The sequence below is a fragment of the Leptosomus discolor genome, chromosome 18, assembly GCF_034619465.1.
Source record: "Leptosomus discolor isolate bLepDis1 chromosome 18, bLepDis1.hap2, whole genome shotgun sequence".
Classification (NCBI taxonomy): Eukaryota; Metazoa; Chordata; class Aves; order Leptosomiformes; family Leptosomidae; genus Leptosomus; species Leptosomus discolor.
This window is the reverse complement of record NC_141408.1, coordinates 13,878,308-13,903,149: the sequence shown is the minus strand read 5'-3', so window position 1 is coordinate 13,903,149 and position 24,842 is coordinate 13,878,308. Positions and strand designations below refer to the sequence as shown.

Genomic DNA, 24,842 nt, shown 5'->3' with positions numbered 1-24,842 from the left:
TGATGTTTGGGCAGAAGGGCGGCGCTTTTTTTTTCCCTTCTCACGGAAAATGAATTTGGGTTCAGGCGCCTGAAGCTTGACCTTATCAACCCCCGGCCTCGATTTTAAAAGCGTTCCGGACGAGAAGGCAGGGCCCCTCTCCCCCTTTCAGGCCGCCGCCCGTCCCCGTGTTCCCGCCCGCCCGGCTGTGTGTTCCCGCCCGCCCGGCTGTGTGTTCCCGCCGCGGCCGCCCCCCGCGGGGCCGGGCCCGGTCCGTGGGGCTCCGGGGCCGCGGGGCCGGGCCGTGGGCGGGCTGCGGCTGGGCCCGGCCCCGGAAGCCGCCGCCGCCGCCGCTCAGCTGACAGCCGGGGCCGGAGCGGGAAGATGGCGCTGCGGCCGGGACCCGGCGCGGGGGGTGCCGGTGGGGCGGCGGGCGGCGGCGGCGGCGGCGGCGGAGCGGGGGCCGCCAGGTGGGTGATGGCGGAGCGCGGCGGGGGGTGGTCGGTCCGGGCGGGGAGCGGGGCTGGGGGGCCGCGGCCACCGGGGGTGTGGGGCCGCGGGTGAGGGGGGGGGCTGTGGAGGGGAGGAGGAGGACAGATGGGGTGGGGAGGGAGGCGTGTGGGGGCAGAGACTGGGGGGACTGAGGGGGACACGGGGAGGGGCAGGGGTGGGGGCGGCTGGTGGGCTGTGATGGGGCAGAGTGACTCGCGGGGTAGGGGCTCGGGGTACAGGGGGGATGTGGGGACACAAGGGTCAGGGCCCAGGCGTGGTATGTGGGGTCCCGGGTGTGGTTTGGGGGTCCCAGGTGGAGTATAGGTGTTTCTGGATGGGGTGTGGGAGTCCCAGGGTGGGGCATGGGGGAATCCTGGGTGGGGCGTGGGGATCCCAGGCAGGGTGTTGGGGGTCCTGGGTGGGATGTGGGGTTCCCAGGTGGGGTGTGGGGGGTCCTGGATGGGATATGAGGGGTCCCAGGTGGGGTATGGGGGGTCCTGGGTGGGATGTGGGGGTCCCAGGCAGGGTGTGGGGGATGTAGCGTGATGGTCTGTGGTGTGCTGGGATGTATTTGCCTTTTGGGAAGCCCCTCTTATCCCCCCAGCTGGTCTGGGCTTGAGCAGTTGTAACCCACTTGCCATCAGGCTCCGCAGCTGCAATCTCAAATATTTGGGCAGAAAGGGATTTCGGGATTTCCCAAGCCCTGCTTGGGTGCCGCTGGTGTCGGCAGCGATAAATGTTGCTTATCGCCACCGGGCAGGTTTGTGGCCACTGCAGGATGGGGCCTCTGCTGCTGGGGGGGAGTTTCTTTTCCCCTCCGTCCCACAAAGGGCGGTTCAGCGGAGAGGAAGGACTGAGGAACGGTGTTTGGGCGAAAGAAACAGTGGTAAAAGAGATTCGTGATTATGTCGTCGTGTTTTTGGAAAGGTTAGGAAGCTGTGTTTCGCTGCCTTTGAAGACTGAGTAATTTTTTTTGAACGTAGTCTCTTGCATGCTATTTATCTGTTGTCCTACTTCTAGGGAGGCTGGGGAAATACTGCATTTGACAAAGGGAATTTGAGTTCATTGAGTCTTCTTGGATAACTGAAGACTACAGTTTTGTCAGTGAATTTTAGGAGGGGTGGGTCTGAACCGGAGTGCGGTGTCCCTGTCAGCTGTCTGAGCCAGGTCGCTGCTCTGCGCTGGGGAAGAGGCATCCCAGGGGTCTGGAATACTTGGGAAGAGAAAAGCTGAAGTGTCCGTGTCTGCCTGTGTGCGCTGTGGGAGGGATGGGATGCCATCTTTGTGTTTCCCCACGTATATAAATCTCAAACGGTTCTTGCAAGGGTTTGGATAAACCATCTAACCTCCTAGAGCCACGCTGCTGGCTCAGCAGTTTAATAGGAAAGTAACAAAAATGTTGTCAGCAGGGTACAGGTTTTGAAAAATAAAAGGATTTAAAAATCATTGTTTCCCATTGTTGGTGTTCTGGTTTCATTGGGAATGAAGCCTGGAGGTAGAGGAAGGGTTCCGTTCTCTGTGTCTGTGTGGGTGCTTTGCCTTGTTTCGCTTCGATTTTTGTGGATTTCTGCTGTTCAAAATACTATGACAGCCTATATTGTGTTGATAGGGTTGTAGTGATTGGGAATTAAGGGATTTAAAAGCCCACTTGTAGATAGGAAAATGTTTTGTGTAGTTTGGAGCTTTTGTAGTGAAGTACGAGACAGAAAAGGAGTTGCTTTTCCCCATGCTCCTGCATTTTGACTGAAGCTATTTGTGCTTTGTTTAGGTTTTTTTAAGCTCCATATATAAAATGCTTATCTGATAGGAATTTACAGATTTATATTACTACTTTAAGAGTTCTGTTGTAGGGCAATTGCTTCGTTTTCCTTATATTCTTTTATTTTGTGCAGTGTATCACCTGTGTTACACTTTTTTTGCTGTATTACCCAATGGCTAGTTGCATGAGCCTAGGCGGCCAAGCGCTTCTGCTGTTGAGAACAGCAGAAATGTCTGCAGGTGCGTTTAAACCATTGTAGAAATACCGAGGAGTAAGAAACTATCAAAATCCCATGCTTGATAGTAGCCAACAAATCTGTATTTTGGACATCTGGGGTCATAGAGGTTTCCATTGGCTGGAAAGTGCATTTGGTCACTTTAGAGCACACAGTTGCTGGCTGCGGGTGTTCTTTTAGCCCCTGGTCCTTAACAGACTGCTGAACTGATCATTTTTTTTTAAAAAAAAAGGGAGACTGTTCTAATTTTGTCTGTTTAATTCTTCTGTCAGTGTTGGTTTTTTGGGATAACTGGAATGAAAATGTTTTCTCTAAAAGAAAGCTACTTCTGCCGCTGCTGCTACCACGATGTGGTTCATCAAGTTCGATGGTTTTCTGTGGCGCTGCAGTTACTCTCACAAGTGGCTGCGCCTTCACTCGCGCTCTCGGCGAGGAGGATCAGCCGCTTTAACTAGATGCGTGGGGGCATTTCTTTTGCATCCCCGAAAAGTAGTTTGGAAATGAAGTTCCTGTTGCTTGACTAAAGCGGTTGGTGGGGTTTATGGACGCGCATGTGTGGCTGACGTTGGCCACGTCTTGGAGCGAGGTCCGTGACGAACCCGAGCCGCACGTACGGTGCTGTGCTGCAGGAGCTTGCTTTGCTGCTTTTAACTGTCTCTTCTTCCAGTGCCCTCTAATTAGCTGCAGGGTTTTTTTTTGTTGATTTGGTTTGGGTTTTTTTTCAACAGAGACTTATAAATAAATCAGGAGCTCTGTAGAACGGGATAAATATTTGATAGTCTGGCCTTTATTTGCTTCCAACGAGCAGAGGTACCTTGCCATGCTTGTTCAGTTTACATTACGTTTGCTGATTTGGAAGGATTGTTGTTGACCGGATTCCCTAACAAGAAGGGAAGACACGAAGCTACGAACACTTTTCCATACCTGTGAGCGCTTCAAAAATAACTTTCAGTATTTCGTCGTTCTGACTAAACTAAGAATGGTGTGTTCTTATGGTGCCTAAAATTGCTGCACTTGCAGAAGCTCTGCACGTCTGACCTTGCACACGTTTTGAGGGGGTATATTGCCGAGGAGGCTCTCTGTACCGACAGCTCTGTCCATGGGTGAAACCAAGTGCAGGCAAACCAGTGAATTCGCTGGGCTTCAGCCCCTGAGTGGGGAAAACAGCTTTTCTGACCAGCACTGGCGTTCAGGCCTGGGTCCCTCTGTGGTTTTTCAGTTAGCTGTTTGTCTTCATGATGTTAATATTTGTACGCTAAGAAGCGGGGTGGAAAACGACCAAATCGAACACCGGTCAGTGACTAGACCTTGGCCTCAGGGTGAGCTGCGTGAACCAAACCCAGTCCCGAGAAGCCCAGCGCTTGTTTTGGGGTGAGGTAACGTGCCTCTGCACAGCGCTGCGAAGAGAGAGGCCAGAAGTTGTGGCGGTTGAGGCCGCTAAGACCTGGGCCCGCTGGAAGGCGTAGTTGTGCGTCGGTTGTGGAATTAGCACACAGCGGTCAGGGTAAAAGAAGCAGCTTCAGTATTAAGAAGATTCCGAGTTAGAGGGTGGCATGAAGAGTAATGTGGGTTGTCTTGGTGACCGTGTAACCTGCTGTCTGTATAGTGGGTAGGTGCAATTTGCTCCTGGATGAATGCATAATTTAAATTCCTTATTTTATCCTAGTACTCACATTACACAGCTCTTTTACATTTATAGACCAGGTTGGCTTTCGGAACTTCCCGCAGGTTTTGAAAACCTGCCTGCAGCCATTTATGGTAGCGTTTTCTCTTTACTCTCAGGCAGTTTCTTTCACATCCACCTTCGTGCTGAGGAATATTGAATACCTATAAGTGTGTTTCTCTTTCATGGTATTTTGGTGTAATTGCTGCCTGGGACAGAGCGAGGTTCTTGTTTGGTAAATTACTGCTGACGTGGGTTTCGGAGAGTTGCTTGCACATGGGACTTGCAAAGTAGGGCCTTGTTCGCCGTTTGGCAGTGCAACACGTGCTTCTGTCTGAAAGCGAGGGCTAGCGATTTCCATTATGGTTTCAGCTGAAATTTTAACAGTTCTTCCTCCTTGGCGCTTGATACTTGAATTGGAATTTTTTCCAAGGCACCGTTTTTCGTGTCATTAGATGTAATTGAGAAAAGAGAAAGTCCACTGTGACGCGTAGCGTTTGGAAGGGCAGGGAGAAGGCAGAAGCAATGGGGTTTCGTGGATGGTGTGTTTCTGTGCAGAGAACTGTTACTAAGCAGCCGAGAACTATTGTCTGGTGCAGTTAATGGTCTTGCTGAATCAGATGCTTCCAACAGGAGATGCTTATTCATCTGCGGTGCTTGGAGGCCTAACCTCCGCCAACCGACTGACCTGTTACCGACCTGCGTAGGTGCCGAAACTCTTGTGGGCGATGTCGATGAGTCAAAGCCATTTTAGTGCTGCTGTGGAGGATAAGATCTATTTCTTCCTAGCTCTGGAGGCTGTGACAGGGCTGATGGTGCTGATGGGACGCCTCGGTGCTTTGGGGGATCCCTGGGAGGGGTGGCCTTTACCTTGCGGTGGGGTTGGGCTCTATGAGACCTGCAGGAGCAAAGGCGTACGCTGGGCAGGAGCGGGGAGGCTTTGGGTGGTGGTGCTGATGTGCAAGCCGAGGTAGCTTTTTCATTCATTTATTTTTGCACTAAAATTACAGACTTTCATCTACCCTTGTTTTCTTCCCGCAGCTTCATGTTTCCTGTCGCAGGTGGCTTAGGCCCCCCTCAAGGTATGTATGGACTTAACATTGTGAGCACAAGGTTCTTTGCTTTGTTTAGATACATTAAACAACTTAAAATAGTTCTGCACTGATGCTCAGGAGCGTGAGTATTTATTGAACTCCATGGCTGTTTTTCCCCTTGAATTCAATACAGGTAAGCTGACTCTTGCAACTCTATTTATAAAACTTTCTGTGCCATGTTGAAGAAGCAGTGTTACCAGAATGCTAGATTAAAGATCTAGGAAAATTATATCTCCATTTTTAACCTGGATTTGCCTTTAAGATTTTTGTGTTATTTTGAGTGTGGTATTTAACCTCTTTATGCTTCACCTACCAGCTGTGTATACCCATATTGTGTGGGTGTTGCAAGAGCTGGTAAATATTTACAAAGCACAGCAAGACCCTGGGACAAGAGTCACAACCTGTGTGGAAAGTATTAATACAATAGGGGAGCCTCAGCCTTAAATTACCTTTGTTCTCATTCCTGTTGCAGAGCTGTTTAATTAATGGAAAATACAGAGAGAACTTGTAGGGAAAGTGGGGAGTTTTCTTCTAAAAAGTCTCAGGGACTGATTTAAGGATTATTCCTGAGTGTGTCGCGTCCCTCCTGGAGTGCTTTTGTGTGTGATGTTCAGTTATGCACAGTTATAATTATCTCACGGTGTGCTGGTAACCAATGTGTGTCAGTGTGTGTCCCCCAAGACTGGAAAAGATGAGATATGAAAATACTGAAACTTTATTCAGTGAATTAATACGTTCCAACTCGATTTGTCCAATTTCGCTGACATTTAGCTTTTACTGACAAATATCGTAACCATTCTAATATATGTAGTGGGCTAATTAACCTACAGGCAAGTTATCCAGCTGGATCAGAGGGTGAAGTTGCCTTGTGAAATGATGAGTTTATTTCCCAAGACTTATCTTCAAAAGCTGCCAGTTCATCAGTTTTCCCTTTCAAGAGAAACGGACAATTTTCAGCACCAGTCAACCTGGTTAATTAAATCTCGTTAATTGGAAATGACCCTTTCAAAAATCATACGGGAAGAAACCCTCAGAGAATCCTTGGGATGGTGGGAGGATTCATCAGCTTAGTTACTGTGAAAGCCCCTTAACATTTCTTCCCTTAGACTGACCGATACCGAAATAGGGAAATGCTGTGGCTGCCTGCAGCGTAGTTTATTTTTTGATTTTTTTTTTTTTTTAAGCAGTCCAGCAAGACTGAGAATTTTTTCCTTTTCTTTGCTGGTTTAGTCAAAAAAGAAAACCTTTAACTCTTACTGGGAGCTTACCACGTGTAATATTTCGTTGTAGGGATGATCCCTATGCAACAGCAAGGATTTCCAATGGTTCCTGTCATGCAGTCCAACATGCCAGGCATGATGGGAATGAATTACGGTTCGCAGATGCCTCCGGGACCCATGACCATGCAGGTGCGTGGCGATGAAATGTGCACCGCAGCGAGACACCTTGGTGCTTGTCCGAAGGGTGACAGCGGTGCCGCTGTCCTCTCACAACTGCAGTGGGGTGGAGCTTGGCTAGAAACTGAGGTGTGGGCGCTAGTCCATAGTGGGACGTCGTATTTTGTGGTATTCTCTTTGAAGATATTTCTGATAATTTAAAGAATTCTCCAGGTTTTGCTGGGATCTGGATAGAGTGGGGGAGTTTGGCATACGTCACTCACTGTTGTAGAGTAGAGAGAAGTGAGGGTGTAGTTCAAGGACAGCATGAGTAGTATTTAAAGTAACTTGGACGTTATAGCCCACTCAAAGATGTCAGAGTCTGAACTTTCATTTCATTATGTGTGTTATGACACCGAAATGTGATAAGAGAAGCGTGGTCTCTGAACAGGAAAGGAAACAAAAGCATGAGGGAGATGTTGAAAAGCAACCAGATGCCACCTACTCCGAAGGGTGGTTAGTGATAGTATTGAATTGTTAAGTAGCTATGACTCGAAACTCCCACAACATACCTCTCTGCTGTCTTTTTAATCTTGCTTCGTGCTTTTTCTTCTTTTGCTTTGGTTTTATGTACTTACCATTAAGGCGGGGTATCGTGTAGTGTTTTAAGTGAGGCCTTTATAAGCCGATAAGAAGTGACTGTACACAATCTGATGGGTCAGGAGCAATTCACTGAATTGTTTTATCGCTTTGCAACTCAAACGCTGGAGTTAATAGAGTTAAGTTTCCTGAGTGTAGGTGGCAATTCATAAACTTCCTTTTTAAAGACCTTGTTCTAGGCAGCCAGGAATCTCTCAAATGTGCTGTATTTTCTCACGTGACCGATTTTTCCCATTTGTCCTGCTTCCTGTGTTTCATTCTCATTCTTTTTCTTACTTGAAGTAACTTTGTCTTTAACTCTGCTGTTGCTAATTGAGCAATAAGAGTGAAATATGAGTAGCTAATATTATGTTTTCTCTCTTTTAATCTTTTGTTTTCTATTTAGCACCGTATGTGCTTATGTACAAATTTGCACTTTGCTGAAACTTAATGTTTTGTCATGGCTTTGTAGCCAAATTGCTATGTGACAAATGGAATTTATCGTGTCTTGCCATCTCCTTACACTCCCTTCCCTTCCCACCCCCACTTGGAATTTATTAGATTAATTTTGTAAAATTTATAGCAGGAAGATGTTTTTCTGAGAGCCGGTCTGAAAATAATAAACAGCTTTTGTTCTCATCCTGTGTGTTCTGATACCAAATACAAAATGAGTGGTAAGAAAAGTAAATTATTTCCTGACGCCTCCTATATTAGGCAAACTTTGCTGCTATAGCTGTACCAGAGTGTGTTTCTCAGCAAGTGTTTCTGATGCAGATGCAGTTTATTCAGACAAGTCTCGGCTGTTGTTGTATACTGTCTGCCCCCCCCGGGTCCCCTGGACAAGCTGTGTTTGCAAACTGACAAGACCACGCTTTGCCAGCATCCAGTGTTGGTTAGGAGTGTGCACCTCCAGCAGGGAATTTAAAAGTATTATGCAACCCCTTGGAATAGGAAAGAAAAACCCCAAGAAAACCCAAAAGCATGGTACTGACCCATGTGCAGGGATGCCTGTAACCTTCCTGCTCTTGGGGTAGGTTCTATGGGTTTGACGTCTTGATTTTTTGGGTTTGACCAGCAGATCGCCCTGGCTTCGAAGATCCGTTAAGGATTGTAGCTCGTTATTGAGAGGGAAGAGTGCCATCTACCGAGTGACCCGTGCTTCGTCCCGTACCAGTTTGTGCTCAGGCACTGCTCGTCCAACTGTTCTTAATGCTCCTGTTTTGCGAGATCTACCTCGTCTGCAACCTGGCAGGGTGTAATTGCCAGTGGTTTGGCTTTTTCTACGCAAAAAAAACCAACTTGGAGTTGTGTTATTTGTTTTGTTCCAGGGTGGCATGCCCTTAGGGCCGATGCCAGCGACCGGAATGCCTTATATGGGACAGGCTTCGTTCCTGGGGATGCGTCCCGCAGCCCCGCAGTACACCCCTGACATGCAGAAGCAGTTTGCAGAGGAGCAACAGTAAGTGACGCTTTGCTGACTCTTGGGGAATTCTTCTTCTTTAAGGGGCAGGTGTAGTCTGGAGGGGTGGTGCACACGCACAAAAATAGGGGTAGTTTCTCTGGAAAAGTAGTCCTTTTGGGGCTGTAGAATATTGTTGATATCATTCCATTGCATTTGAAGGCCATCTATGAAGTTAGTGGTGGCTGTTGGACAGCTCTGAGAAGAAACAGAAATGTGTGCACCAAGCTGTCTGAATTTGAGACAGAAGAAATGGAAAAATGAAGCAGAAGCTTGCCCTGCAAATTGTCATGAAAAATTATCTTTAGATTTTTTTTTAAAAATCATTTTGCTTCAGGAAGAGGTTTGAGCACCAGCAGAAATTCTTAGAAGAAGAAAGAAAACGGCGCCAGTTTGAAGAGCAGAAACAAAAGCTGAGACTCCTAAGCAGCGTGAAACCGAAGGTATGTCCTAAATAATCAACAGGGTGTTTCTTCAGGTTTTTTTAGTGACTTTTGGTGGAATGGTCTCTTTCAATAAGCAAGTGGGGAACTTGTCTGACACATCGGATTACATCTTGAAAAGCATCTGGAATAGTCAGTCCTTTACACGCTCTTGGTGTAATGTAAACAAAGTCTGGTGTTGAAAACAAAGTCAGCTTTTGAAAAATAAACCAACCTGGTGTGTAACATTTGGGAAGAGACTGAGTTTCTAGAATCAACGGTTGGTTGCTTGTTTGTTAACTTTGTCTGAAGTTTTGGACGCTTGCAATGAGCTCGAAGGCTCTTATCTGCGAGAATACAAATCGCTGAGTCAGGTTTATGTATTGTTCTTGGGCATAAAGGTACGTCTAAAGCCTGAGAAACGCTGTGACGGTGTCGTCTGCAAGATAAACACAGTCTGAATATGGGAGTTATTGATATGCTTCAGGAAAGCACTGCTGGAGAAAGGAGGGTTTAATCTCGCAGCAGGCATTGCTGGTTTTTGCACTGAAGAAGTGCGGATACTGAAAGAAAACTCAGCTGTTCTGTGAATTTTTCTAAATGTGTTCTGTGGTGTTTCAGACAGGTGAAAAAAGCAGGGATGACGCTTTGGAAGCTATTAAAGGAAATTTAGATGGTTTTTCTAGAGATGCTAAAATGCACCCGACACCAGCATCGCATCCAAAAAAACCAGGTTTGTTGTTTTTTCTCATCTTCCAAGTGAAAATAAAACTGCAATCTTTGAAATCCTCAGCAGAGGGAACTAATTCCAAGAAGTATTTTTACTTGGTGGTACAAAGTGAGTGGATTAACTGTTTTGTAAAATAAAGTGTCATTCTAGCAACTGGTTGCTTGGTCGGGTTATGAGGGTGTTAGATATCAGCTTTTATTAGAAGACTTGGAATCTTTAAAAGAAAGCTTGATGTGCTGTGCTTAATGTGACATAGCATGGAAACTGATAATGCATTTGTTCTTTTCTAGTCAAAGCATTAATCAATATTTTGCGGGCTGCTTTTGAAGCTGGGAAGTGCTGTACAAGTGCTAAGAGTGATCAAAACATTGTAGAATGACTCTGGTGTGCTGTGACGGCTTACTTGTGTACCATTGCCTGGGCATGGTCAAACCGAATTCTGTATTCTCTTCTCAGTAATTACTGCATTTGTAACCATTTCTGCTAAAGGTTTCCTGGGGGTTAGTAGAGTTTGTTCTGTGTCTAGCCTGAAACAAAGCTTACCTAGACAGGCTTTTTGCTATATACAGCCCTTATCTCTACTGTGGGTTCGCGCTTTGATAATTTTGAGGTTACAGGTGGTTTCTGACAATTTTCCATTGTCTGTAGATTTGCCCATCCTGCATCAGTTTTGTTAAAACGGGTAACTATGGAAAGGATCAGGCAGAAAATTGTCTAAATGAGTAGACACTTCTTTTGTATCTTATGATATATTGTTGGGTTTCTGAGGATAACACATTCCTTTGATGGAGCATGTCCCCCTGTGTGGAGCCCCATTATCTCCAGTTTGAAATATAACCTCTTGATTGGTTTTGACCCAGTCTAAGACAAGTAGAATACATTCAGAGCCGGTGTTAAGAACCAAGTTTCAACGCGTTTACAGCGTAAAAATCTGGGAGAGAAGATGCGTGGTTGGAAGTGGCTGCTCAGTTTTCCCTTGTGTGAGTGTTAGGCTGACAATAACTCTTTGCATCTCTGTCAAATCACGCATCCGCCGCTGTTGCCCCTCGCCCATTCGCTGTGGATACCTCGTATGTGCCACGTTTCCGACCTTTCCACCCGTGAACCTTTTTCCTCATCACTTTGCATTGTGTGTCCATTCCATTTTACAGATCATCCCGCCTCATCCCATCCCGCTGTATCTGTTTCCCACTCTGCTTTTCTCGATGATGAAGAATTTAGTGACTTTATACAAGGGCCTGTTGAAATCCCCAAACTGGTGCCTCAACCCACCTCTCAGCCTTTCCAGCCTTTCCATTCTGCTGCGGAGGCTGGGCAACTGCTTTCAGAAAAGGCTGTGGTCCAACCTCTCCCTCCAGCCCAGTCTCCAGTGTTACCCATCCTGCATGGTACAACTGGGCAGGTTCCTTATTTTCCTACCTCTGCATCTTCACCCAATATCCATAAAACAGGTAATTAAAGTATCTTTTTTTACATGTCACCTTCTGGCGTAGAGCTACGCAGAGTCTTTACTTATTTTGTTGGGTTTTTTTTTTCAGTCTGGCTGAAAGAAGTAATGTATAGGCAATTAAACAGAAACCTTCTGATCCGTGGGGAAAGATGATTTAAGTCCCCTTCTTCCTTCCCTCAGAACAGCACTGTGAAAGCAAGTCACGTGTGGATCCAAAGATTGCAAACTATGCATGTGGCTGATCTTCAGTGAATTAAGTCTTGTGTGCTAGCAACTTCGTGAGCCTGTGTAGTAGAAAAAGATAAAGTTGAGGTGGTGGTATAAAAAAATGACCATTATGCTCAAGTGGGGCACTTGTATGCTTCTTCCTCTCTTGGAGGCTAAACGGGTGTGGGTGAGATTAACGTGAAGACTGGTGCAGGGGTGAGTGGATGTTGGACACTTCTGCTGCTGCCGCCTAGGTGGTTATGCAGCCGTAATCCTAATACAGAAAATAGTTGTTGCTCTTTGTTTGTTGAATTTATTGTGTGTGCATGGTAAGTAAAGGGCAGAATCGGGCTGTGGAGGTGTTTGAACAGGGTGGTGCTGTTGGTCTGAGCTGGGACGGGTGCTCATCTCGGTAACTCATCAGTGGTACCAGTAGTACTTTTCCTTTGCAAGTGTGGAATTGCGATCTGGGTGCTTGATAACAAAGTATAAATAATTACTCCTGCTGTTTATTCAGGCTCTTCCTTGGAGGAGAAAGTCTTAGATAATGGCTCAAATGAATCTGAACAAGAGCAAACCAAACTTAAAACATCCGAAGTTGGGCACAAAGCTTCGGCTGCAAGCCAAGTTCATCCCAGTCTAACCATCAATGACTGGGATGTTGTAGGTGGACATGAAAGTGGTACCACTGCTGCAGAGGTGCACAAGGCTTCAGAACAAAACATAGCAGTTGAAGAGCGTGGTGAGCAAATGAAACATTTGACAGAATTTAAATCTAATAAGATGCTGCTTGAATGCTAATACTCTGTACACTAATTCTGAGGCCAATCCTGCATAATTTTGCTCTGAAAGCCTGCTTGAATAATGTGTCAGTGCCTCCTGCTCCTTGCTGAAAGTATAACAACTGTGATTTTGCTCTGAACTTTTTCCACGTGAGTTTACTGCTGTAATCACTTTTAACATGTTTGTTTAATCAGGTCTGCTGTTTTAAAATATTCTGTCCTCTTTCTTGGGGAAAAAATAGATGTGCTCTCTAAAGACTTTTTTTTTAAAAAAAAAAATTATTTAAAGAAACTTGTTAAAAACTTGTTTAAAGATGGTCAATGTCGTGGTGGGTTTTCATCTTTTAACTGTTTGAGGGAATGTCATCTTGTTAGGTTAAAACTCTTAGCTAGTTAATACTTGTTTCCCAGACAATCTGCCACTCATCTGCGTTATGTCTAAAACTACCTGTGCTTTAGGGATCCAAATTTCAAAAGCAGGGCTAGCTGAAAACTCCAGGCAAGCTTTAGTTCCAATTTGGATTTTATTAAAGCTGACTACTGACTGTTTGGTTTTGTTTTATTCCAGTCAAAATAGATGCAAGGTCTCTGATGCACCTTGATCAGGGCTCTAATGTTGCACTCCAGGGTTGCAAGAAACACAAGCCCCACTGTAGTCCAGGATGATAAAAACACACGTAGTCCTTTGCGCAATCTCACTGTACTGGGGGGTGAGAGGAGACGTCGAAGGGGAGGAAGCTCCTGGTCTGTAGATAATTGAATTGGGCACTTTCTCAAGCAGTTAACTTCTTTCCTAGAAGTACTATAACTTTTTATTAATGAACTCCTGTGTTCCTCTCCTCAGTCATTGGATATGTTGCTTTCAAGTGTTTTCTCATTCAGTATATTTAAAAAAACATTATTGGATGAAATTAAATGATCTGAATGGACATTTTTAATAAGTGGAGGGGCTTTGTAGTACACAGTAAATTGCTAAAAGTGACTTAACTTTAAAGAATATACAGCATGAAATAGGAGCTGTTCATTTATTCGTAGTTCAGTCGGTTGCATTGTTCATTTTGTACAAATCCAACACAATCTGATGGCTGATTTAAAAAAGGGGTGGGGGGCGCAGAGGGGGACGGGAAACTAGAGGGAGGCAGGGCGAGTGTAAATACAGCCTGCAGGTGAGCGATAGTTTAGAATAGTTCCAGATGTTGTTGCGAGTGCTTTGAAGGATGAGCTGAAATACTTTGTGAGGAACAGAAGTTCAGTAGCCAAGTGATAATGCTGGAAAATGGCAGACCCTTAGTCACCTGGGTAGTATCAAAGTTTTGAGTAAGACCGTCCTATCTGTCATCTAAATGTGGCTGAGAATTCCTTTTCATTTCTCGTATTATTTGGTTTTTAAGGGGCTGAATTTTGTTGGAGAAATTCAAGGGCGTGAAGCAAGAATTGATAGGATGCAGAAGGGTGGTAGTATGGAAGGGTGGTTAAAGCTGAAGAATAATGAGATTGGAGGAAGTAGCAAATTTGTTTTACTTGGCTGGTGAAATGGAAGGGATTGCTTATATTAAATTGTGCTTGGAGTTGTGGGATGGTTAGAAGTTAGACTGCAGCCAGGAGAGAATCCGTGCGGAAGATAAGGAGAGGCAAGGGCACTGGGAAAGACAATCCAATCTGAAATCACTCTGCTTTTTGTCAGAGCTCCACCCAAGATGAGCATAAAATCTGCTTAGAGGGGGCTAGATAGAAAGTAAAACCATGAGACTGAGGGGAAGAGTCCGCAGAGCGGAGAAGGAAATGACCAGTTCACAGGGAGTAAAGCGTTGCAGGTGCGTTCTGAAAGCCTGTAGTGATCTGAAGACGAGGAGCCGTGGGGCAATGCGTACGTTTTTGAGAACGTGGGGTAAGATCTTGCTGGGGTTCAGTCTGGTAGGCTGGTTGTAGATTTCCCTGGTAAGGAAGTTCTGGAGGAACGTGGTGGTTCTTATGGTAGGTATGGATTTATTTATGCAGTAAGTAGCCCTAATATTTGATGGGAAGAATAAATTTGATATGGCAGAGAACTGCTGCTATGAAACTTTAGGAGACAATGAGACTTGAGCTTCTGTACAACTAGAAATTAAGAGGGAGGCAAATGAGGAGCTCCTTATTTCATTATGTATATAACTATATTCTTGCTGTTGCTGCCAAATAATTCGAGTTATGTTGAAATACATATTCCTGCAGTAGCTGGTTTTCCTGTGAGCACAGTGATTCCTACCTGAAATCTTTGCCTGAAATGCTAAATGGTACTGACCCACTGCGATCTACTCTCGGAGATCTTTATAGTCGGAATCTCTATATCCTAACACAGCTGTCTGTCTTTTTCTTGCTGAATGGAATGTGTTTAGGAGTTGGAGTATTCCCTTCACAGGACCCAATTCAGCAGATGATGCCTCCCTGGATTTACAATGACAGCTTGGTCCCAGGTAAACGAGAAAGTGGTCAACGTAAGACGTGAATGCACGTGCGCTTACGTTGTCATTTATTGATCAAAGCATCATTCCTCAGTCATTACATCGTTGATGCGTTACATATTTGTGCTGGCTTTATCTGCGTTTGGAGAAGTACGGCTTTTATTCAAGCATGTTAAATGTTTAATCTAGAATTTGTTGTGACAGCAGAGCATGCTGGTAGAGGTTGCATTGCTGATAATACTGCTTTCATGGGTAGTCTGGGTTTTGGCCTGTCTTGTAATTAAGCAGGCTCGTTTCTTAAGGCTATTTATCTTATAATATGCAAATAGCATACATCAACAGAAAATGAAATGCTGTAGTAAATACTGGTTACACTGAGGTTTAAATACATAAAGCTGTTATCACTATCTTTTTATATGGATTATCCTGTAATTTCATTAAAGAAACGTGTTTTGAAATGGAGCACTAACTGTATTTTATATAAAGATATTAATTTTCTCGTGTTAAACTTGTCTATAAAGGCCATCCAATAATGCATTGAGGTGAAACGTGGTGATACAGTACAATGCCAGAATGCTGTTGCCTCACCTTACGCTTTGAGTGTTACTAATTTGATGTAATGTTGAGTTTGAGACAAAATAGAAAAGCAGTCTTAAATACACTTGAAAACAGCAGTTGTCACTGCCTAATACCGACTCCCTCTTAACAGAGTTGTATAAGAAAATTTTAGAAACCACTTTGACTCCTGCTGGAATAGATACCGCTAAACTGTATCCCATACTGATGTCGTCCGGATTGCCCAGAGAGACCCTCGGACAGATCTGGGCTTTGGCCAACCGCACGACCCCCGGGAAGCTCACCAAAGAGGAGCTCTACTCCGTCCTGGCTATGATAGCAGTAACTCAGGTAGGACGAACGCTTCGGAGGCGAGTGCAGAAAGGCAGTTCGCTGACCTAACCTGCCACGGTGGCGTGTTAGCACAAGTGGCCGGTATTACCCCACCTGTAGTAAAATCCTGCTTCTCTTGAAGGCCAGAGGAGAAACTCCCCTTGTAACTCCAGTGGGATTATGATTTCATCCCCTGCACTTACATTTCTTTAGTGTCAGTTGAAGGTAGTTCTTAGATACACTTACCAGACACACGTATATGTTCTTCAAGTAGAAAATACTGGTTTTCTTCTGCTGTGTGCCCATCTGTTTTCCTCAAACTATGTGGTTGCTGTATCCCTTAGTCTGTGAATAGCTAGACTTGCTACCTCTCTCCTGAACCAGTGGAATTTCAGGCTTCCATTCTTTGTCAACCTAGCGTCATCTCCTAGCAGTTCATTTCTAAGTACCAGCCCCGTGTGGAAACTAAGGCAAGAGTATCTAGAGCGATGAAGATTGAAGCTGAGGCACGTTGCGGGAGTGGCGTGTGGGAAGGACGGTATAGCACACGCCAGGTTCAGCGCGGCTTTGCTTGCTAGCTTGCTTTGCTGGAAGCCAAAGAGAAATGCTGTCAAATGCCTCTGCCCACCCAGAGGGGTGTCGTTGCACTCGGTGGAACTCCAGCAGTCAGGGTGTTGAGCAGGATTCGCTTACCCGGGCCCTCGATGGCGCGTTTTGCTTCGGAAGGTTTGCTTGGGAGCGTGACCAGTACCCTGCTCTCTCGTGATTTCGGTAATACAAGCTCGAGAGTGGCACTGCGAATGCGGGACGCCTTTTTGGGGGGTGGGCACGTGTGTCTATGGTTGTCTTTGCTTCCCTGCCTTTGCAGAGAGGAATACCTGCAGTGAGTCCTGACGTCTTAAACCAGTTTCCAGCCGCCCCCGTTCCTACTTTAACTGGGTTTCCGATGCCGCTGCCTGCCCCAGTGAGCCAGCAGCCTCTGCTGCCCACCGCCCCGCCGGTCTCCATGCCTCTCAGCATCGGGCCGGCCGTGATGGGCATGAGCATCACGGCACCAGCGGGCGGAGCTGCAGGACAGCCTTCGGCAGGATTCGTGCCGTCCTACCCGCCGAGTCAGGTGAGCTCGCTCTTGCGGCGTGCACATCTCCGTTGTCCTCGAAAGAGAATTAGCCTGACTCTTTCAAAGCCACGTAGTGACAGCAGACTTGAGGTAAACAGCAGAAATTGGAGCTGAAATCTGGCACGTGACATCTGAACGCATGAAGTGATGCCGCTAAGGACATTACTTTGGTTTTTTCCGTTTCTTGCTGGTGGCATTAGAAGAGGTACCAAAGCGTTCTCTATTACCAACTAATAGCATTTAAAGAGGATTTTAGTTGTAGTTAGGGTTTTGTAATGCACATAAAATGGAATTTTAGGTTAAACTACATAACAGACTGTTAGCTGGTGAAATAAGTCAGTTTTCAGGAGAAGCTGAGAACTATGAAAAACTTTGGTTTACAACATTGTAAATCATGTGGGGGATAAACTTTGGTGTTTGCAAATACGGTTCATCCTTCTTTGGGAAGTATTTCTTCTGATGCTTTCGCTGTGTGTACTGATTTTAAATTATTGATATTTGTCCTGTATTAAAAGATTTCATGGCTGTGATCAATAATACATTTAATGTGAAAGGAGTAGAGTTCCTTGTTCCCCCGTTCTTCATGCATGCTACTTGTAATCCTGTACACCTTGTGTGTGTTTTGAGTTGGGTGAGGTGCAGGTGAAGTGGAAACACTGCCCATGCTAATTTTGCGTGCTCATGTTGAAAGGCTTTTTCCTTCTTTGGCTTTTTTTTTTTTCTCCTCTTAAGTCAAACTCGCCACTCTGAACTGCTTTCATGCTGTGTAACAATTTGAAAAGACAACAGCATAGCAATTTGCATGTTGTTTGTAATTCAGGTAGTAAAACCAGAAGATGATGACTTCCAGGAGTTTCAAGATGCTTCAAAGTCTGGCTCACTAGATGACTCTTTCACTGATTTCCAAGGGGATGTGGCTGGCTCCTCCAAAGCAGCCAGTTCACAGCACCGGAGCAGGTAGCAGATCTTTGATTTCCACCCCTTCAGTGTTTTAGAACTCTTTTAAGAAATGAAATGTTTTCCTCCTTTGTGGGTAGCTTTCTAGCCTGTAATTTTCTTCTGTCACCTGACTTCTACTCCGACAGTTTCTTTTGAAGGTTGTTACAACTACAATTAGGCTTTCTGAATCAAAACTGACATTTGCTGTGCCAGAGGTGCTTGGCCGTTCTTTAGCGTTCTAGTCAGCACGCTGAGGTAAATTGCGTTTGCAAGGTGTGGGGATGGGTTTTCAAGTGTTTATACTACTGCACAGGCAACTGGAAGTTACTTCATACTGTGCATTCAGGCAAAAATCTTACACGAAGCTATTCACTAAAAATACACCGAGGCAGAGAGTTCTGCATTTAGTGCTGCCTGCTTCCCTTGAAAGTGTGACCCCGTGTTTGTTGGAGCTGATAGAACCTCTTTGCTGACATCAAGGTCTTTCTTCAGGCCCTGAATATGGACCCCAAAATTCATGCAGAGAGCACAACGTCATACTCCTAAATGACTGAGAACTCCAGTGGACAGGGTTTTTGTCATTTTTATCGTTTCTCTGGCCAGTGCTTAAACTTCTGATAACTGACCATAAATCTCAGCTGAAATCTCATTCAGACTCCAGCAATCTTGGCTTTTCATCTGGGAGACGGCCAACATGTAATTCCAGATCAAGGAAAATCTGTGTAACAAAATAAGTAAGCACGTTGACTCCCTCTGAGAGTTTACAATTCAACTTTCAAAGTCCTGTGATTACAAAATCTCAGTGTTGTTTCCTTTTGCTGCACGTGGCAAACTTTTCTGTACCTCCCAGGTGTCTCATTGTAGACAGACAAATCTTCTGTCCGTTGAACTGACTGTTCTTAGTTGCAAATAGAACTAGTCCTTTCCAGGTAAGCAGTGATTACCAGTTCCTTCCTCAACTGGGAGGTCGAATGGGGACGCTGAAACAAATGGTTCTGTTACAGCGTGCCTAACGGCGTGCTGTGTAAGAGATTTCATTTTGCTGATGTCAGTCCATGCCACGTGCATCTGAAGATGCTCTGTTTTGAGCATATCTTGATTTGTGTTAGATGTCATTTTGCAATTAAAACTTTTGGCGACAGAAAAGCTTTAACAGAAACATTGTGGGTAGATTCCACAAGGGGAATTAAAAAAAAAAATAAAAAATTAAGAAAGTGTTTCTTTGTCACTGCAGCAGTTCTCTTTATTCAGTTGTAGAAGCGTTCAGTTTTGAACAGAATGTTACAATGAGCTATAATCTAATTGCTTATGGAGCTTTATTTAAAAAAAAAAGCCCTCTGTAGAGTACAGATGATTAACCATTCCATTTGCCAAGATTGCATATCTAATAGCCTGTTTTGCAGTGATGTGAAATTTAATTATATCACCATAAGCCATATTTTTTTGACATCGCCCTGTCTGTCTGCAAGCATCACAGACCATCGTTCTCACACGAGTGTGCTGGTGCTGGGTTTGTGTGTTGCTTGTAGGCTGCTGATAAGGAGATTTCAATGGCTCTGGAAAGATTCTTGCTCCAGGCCGAAGAACGCCATAGAAATTCATTCCCATTTTCAATGGGCGTAGTGTTGAATGACATAAACGAGAGGTAAAATGCATCATTCATATGTAAAGGATGTTGTTCTGTGGAGCTGCCAGGGCCTGATAAGGGGGCTGGTGTGGAGGGCGAGCAGAGCTCTCGCAGAACGTCTTCTGAATCTTACAGCAGTTGCTAACGCGGTGTTAGGTTATTATGGCCGTTTTACTGTGTGGAGTGTGTTTATGGGCAAAAAAGATTTGCTTGTGTAACTGAGGACTAATCCTTATTTTGCTGATTAGATAGCTGCCTACACTCACTGATTTGCGCTGACAGAAATTCAAAGTTATCCTTTCCTGCCTTTTGAACAGCGGTTCCACTTTATTCTTTTAATTTGGCAATATGTAATGAAATATAATCCAAAGCAGATAAGCTGAAAGTATGGAGCTGGCAAGATCTCATGCGGTTTTAACTCTTTACTATATCTAGTTCTGTCAGGGAGAACTGTCCTTAAGCTGCCCTGGGCAAAGTGATCAATCAAACGGCAGTGATTCCGGGGGTACGTCTCTGCTTATTTTTTCTTGGACTAAGAATTCCTGGGGTGTAAAGTTCTGGAGTGTTTTGTTCGTGTTTTGGTACAAATTTAAATCAAGAAGGGTGAAAACTGACTTCTGGCCTAAAGAAACACAGTTAGGTGAGAGAAAGTGCGAATTCACTGTCAGTTACCCCTCTGCCTCTTCACCTGCTCTTAACGGATATTGAGGTGGTTTACATCAGGTTGTTGGTTAAGAACTCTTTAGGGTACGAGCTCAGGTTTAGTGATCCAAATTGTGTAGTCATAATGAAAGGCTCCTTTAAATAGAACCTGGAATTGTAGATTTCTGATGGATAAATTAAGGAACTTTGCTTTTATCTCTTTTGTTTTTAGTGTTCCTTCTTTACTAATGCCACTCCCAGGTAATAAGACACTCTCATCAACGGATAAGTATGCTGTGTTTAAAGGAATTGCGGCTGAGAAGCCTTCTGAAAGTACAGCTGCTTTTGGAGGTAAAAGGAAAATATACAATCACTGTGAGCAATTTATTGCAATAGTTCATATGTCTTGGTTTTGGCATTGATAAAATAGTAATATTTTTAAAATCAGAGCAATTATATCAGCATATAATTTATTATGTGAATTCCTCATATCTTTATGTAAATATATTCCTTTTCTCACATTCACTAGATTGTGGAGACAAGTATAGTGCTTTCCGTGAATTAGAGCAACCATCAGAGAGCAAATACGTAGGTAAGCAGTATGGGGTTTGGAGCTGTTTTAACGTGTTTTCGTGGTTATTTTTATGAGCTGCAGAATTTCCATTGCTATAATTCTAGAATAATGGTGCTTCTGCTCCTCTGAACAGCTTAGCAGGAGGTATCCTGAAAAAATACTGTAATATACTATTGGCACAATCTACAAAGTGTATTTCTAGATGATTGGCATCTCTTCTGGGTGCTTCTGAGTTTTATGTTAAAATAACCATATGGCTGGAATTTGTTCATTTTAACTGTATTCTTAGAAGACAGAATAAGATGCTTCTGGACAAAATTGCAACTTTTTTCTATTGTCAGGCCAGAATTTAAACTTTTCATGGCCTCTGGTACTCTAACAATAAATCTGATCACTTATTTTAAAATTCGTATTGAACTGGTTTTGATTGGGAAAAGTAAAACCTAGGTGGCATCTGAGGTGCAACATCTGTGTCATTACAAAAGCAGAGTCTCCCTAAGGCTTTTCCAGAACTGTCTGTGTCTAACTCATTTATGCAATGTAAGTGGTAATCTCATCTTTTTAATCAGATGGGGAAAAACTTTCATATATCATCAGTGGAGAGATCAGAAGATAAACACGCTACTAACTTACCCGCCCTTCCACGGAGCTATGTTATACCCAGCATTTTGTTTCGTTATTAGAAAACAACTTTAGATTCTAGGATAAAAGTGCTTGCCTGAGTTCACTCCTACTCCTTATTTTTCAAAGATGGGATTCTTTTTTTCAGACACTGGGTTTCTGAAACTCCTGTAATGTTTTGTGAGGTTCTCATGCTCAGCACCTCTTCAGGATTAGATGCATGCAGTGAAATGAAATAATGAGTTTTTGTTTCTTCCCGTACGCGTTCTCAAATACAGAAAATGACTGTATTTGCTTGCTGTCCAGGTCTGACCACTCTTAACCCTTTCACCAGCTTACATTTCTAATGGAAAAGTTTGCAATTCATCAGTAAGTGTAGTTTGCTGTGGCGTTTTAGTTTGGGTCAATGAATAGCAGTTTCACGAATATTTGTATTGTTGCTGGGCCAAGCGAATTGATTTGGAGGGGAGGGAGAGTGGAAGAATATGTCCTGTACTACCATTCTAAAGAGTATTCTCTTAAATCTTGGTTAAGCTAATTTAAGCTAAGTATGACATTATGTGGTAGCTTAAGAATTGTTAATGGTGTACTTCTAAAGCAGAACAAAACCTGTTTGTTGGACACTTGTGTTAAAGTGTGTGTCAATACTTTAAAATGACAAGTCGTCTCCGTACGTATGTGCTGGTGAATGGGTTAAACAACTCAACGTTTTGTGTTCAAAAGAAATCACTGTATAAAAAAAATGATTGCGTATGAACAGGAAGAAATTTATACAATTGGTACACCGAAATATTTGATGTCAATTCAGTGAAAACATGGTTACCTAATGTTTAATAAGGTTTAAATTATAATCCTTACATAGCATGATCTTACATTCAGTAGGCAGCTGAACCAGAGATCTGCACATCTGATGATTAATCATGCTCACTTTGGTGTGAAAGTCTGTCTCCAAGCTTCCTAGTAAAACTGGGATCGGTCGTAGCACAAGCTGGAAGATGCCGGAGTTACTGAGCTGCAGTTACTGAAGTTCCGATCACCTGACACTGTAGGATGTTTAGGTGTATCTGGCAGAAAGAAAACATAAATTAAAACGAGCTTAAATTAAAAACGTTCTAAACCAGCATGTTAGGATCACTGCCTTTCATCCTTTTCCCTGGGGGTCTTTGTCTCTTCCACCCGTTGGGTTCCCTGTTACGCCCAGCTGGAGGGGCTCGTCGGCTGTCTGCCTCCTTTTGAGTGAGCTTGTTTCAAGAGTCCCTGCAGCCACCAGGCAAGTCTGGTTGGTCTCTCCTGTGGTCCCCTTCCAGCGTGTCAGCAGGGCTGCTTTTGTCTCAGCCTTCTGGTGACGCCCCATGAGCAAACCGTATTTAGGCAATATTTGGAAGGGAGGGAGGGGGAGAAGTGCTTCTGTAAGACGGCAAATACGCTGTCTTGGTATAAGTGAAATTCAAGATTGCATCCATTGCTTGGTAAATATGGGAAGGATGAGGTGGGAAAAAGAACTTGTATGGAAGCTGAATGAGACAGTACTGATCACCTTTGGAATCTGTTGGTCATGGTTTGTTTTGACTAACTCAGTGTAAAGGGAATTAGTGTGACTTTGAGGCTATTTGAACGACTTAAATGTGTGCTGGAATGAATATTAGAATCGCTGACCTCGAAACTTGTGTGGTTCCTAGAAGTTGAGTTTGCAGTTCTACGTGCATCCTGAGGTCTTAATTTAAATAGTTTGCATAAAAACTTCTGACGCTGCATGAAATAATTTGCTTGCTTGCATGGTGTGACTATGATGTGTGTGTTTGTCGCTGCGGTTTCTTATTATTGTTTTTTCGTTGTTTTTATTCTCAGGAGACAGCCTTGCAGAATTCAAGCCTGCAGGAACCGATGATGGTTTCACAGATTTTAAGACCGCTGACAGTATCTCACCGTTAGAGCCACCTACAAAAGACAAACCTTTCCCTACATCCTTCCCTTCTCTGCCCGTTCAGCCGAAACAGCAAACACAAGCAAAGACCTCTTTGAATCTCGCAGACTTGGATCTCTTTTCCTCTACTGGAGAAAACAAGCAGCCCTCCTTTCCACCTGCATTTAATACATCAAAATCGGGCTCCTTTCCTCCCCCACCCCTTCCATCTACTGCTGCCCAACCAGCACCCAGCAAAAGTTCAAGCTTAGCTGATGACTTTGGAGAGTTCAACCTTTTTGGGGAATTTTCTAACTGCGCATCAGCCAGCGGACAAGATGACTTTGCAGATTTTATGGCTTTCAACAATAGCAGTGGATTTTCCGAACAAAAACCAGATGACAAATACAATGCACTTAAGCTAGAGGCCGGTCCTGTTCCTCAGTCTGGCTCATCTGCCAGCGCGGGGAAGAGTGGGCAGAGTTCTGCCCCCACCGCCACGCCCACCAAATACGATATCTTCAAACAGCTTTCTCTGGAAGGCTCTGGGGCAGGCTTGGAGGAGGCGAAGGACAACACGCTTTCTTCAGTGAAGAGCGATGACGATTTCGCCGACTTTCACTCCAACAAGTTCTCTTCCACGTGCCACAGCGCAGATAAGTCCCTGGTGGACAAAGTCGCAGCTTTCAAGCAGGCCAAAGAAGACTCTGCTTCGGTGAAGTCTCTGGATCTCCCTTCTATCGGTGGCAGCAGTGTCGGCAAGGAGGATTCCGAAGACGCGTTGTCTGTTCAGTTTGACATGAAACTGGCTGATGTGGGAGGAGATCTTAAGCATGTCATGTCTGATAGCTCTTTGGATTTGCCAACAGTTAGTGGCCAGCATCCACCAGCAGCAGGTGAGGAACTGGTTAGATTGCTCTGGTAACGTAGGTGACGGAGATTTCGGTGTTCTTCTGTGTGCTAAATTACAGTATTATGCACTAGTCTTTCAGCAGTGAGAGACTTCTAAACCTGTGCACCCGCTAGCCAACAGCCCCTTAGCAGGGCAGCGTTTATTTTTTTTTTGTCTTAGGAGACTATAAATAGATTGAACCGTTTGAACTCCATGCCAGCTTATTTTTGAGATCTGACAACATCATCTGACTGGTACCTGTTAGCTATTGTCACTTAGGGGATTTGAGTGGAAAATTTCCTAATGCAAACAATGTCATTCCGTTTATATTAGCAAGATGAATGGCAGAGTCTCACTTTAATCTCTTGGTTTCAACAAAGCATTTGGCCTGGGGACTTAACCCACTCTGTGCTTCTGGAAGGGGAGGCAGAACACCTCCTTGGGGCTGTTGATGACGAGCTGTCTAACCAACTACACTAGCGTATTCCCCTTACGGTGCGGCTTAATCTGCGTAGCCAGTGTTTTGCAGGACTGCAGGTAGAAGTATTCTTACCCTTTTAGAGTTAGAACCCTCACTGGGATAAGTGTGCAAAGAGCCTGTAAGTGCTAGTCCCATGATTGGTAACTCTTGGACCTAAATTTAAAACCGTGGGCCTTTGACTTTACCCGTAGCCGGTTTTCACCGCCTTTAATGTCCCTTTATGGAGGCGCTCCTGAGCGGGCGAACTGCCCACCTCCGATCTGACGGCATATCGTGAAGCAAGCTTCCCAAGTGTCCTGCTTTTCCTTTTCGTCCATACACAGGAAGATGAGACGTAGTTAAATGTTCTGTGGCCTTCAATAACGTGGGAACCATTACTGTGTTCTAGCGACGAGTATTCTGCAGTCAAAGGCTTTTCTGAACGGGG

The 24,842-nt window shown here is 44.5% G+C and overlaps 1 protein-coding gene across 1 annotated transcript in view; it reads left to right on the top strand.

The window, feature by feature from the left end:
• The first annotated feature begins 363 nt into the window (after positions 1-363).
• The window catches only part of SYNRG (synergin gamma), a 39,880-nt gene continuing 15,401 nt past the window's right edge, over positions 364-24,842 (top strand). The window contains exons 1-15 of the mRNA XM_086475178.1: positions 364-449; positions 5,170-5,210; positions 6,513-6,631; positions 8,566-8,696; positions 9,034-9,139; positions 9,740-9,851; positions 11,000-11,299; positions 12,023-12,247; positions 14,663-14,740; positions 15,438-15,634; positions 16,485-16,733; positions 17,557-17,693; positions 20,177-20,295; positions 20,474-20,536; positions 22,988-23,938. Coding sequence (XP_086331304.1) covers positions 364-449; positions 5,170-5,210; positions 6,513-6,631; positions 8,566-8,696; positions 9,034-9,139; positions 9,740-9,851; positions 11,000-11,299; positions 12,023-12,247; positions 14,663-14,740; positions 15,438-15,634; positions 16,485-16,733; positions 17,557-17,693; positions 20,177-20,295; positions 20,474-20,536; positions 22,988-23,938 — 2,914 coding nt within the window. The remainder of the gene's footprint in view (positions 450-5,169; positions 5,211-6,512; positions 6,632-8,565; positions 8,697-9,033; positions 9,140-9,739; positions 9,852-10,999; positions 11,300-12,022; positions 12,248-14,662; positions 14,741-15,437; positions 15,635-16,484; positions 16,734-17,556; positions 17,694-20,176; positions 20,296-20,473; positions 20,537-22,987; positions 23,939-24,842) is intronic.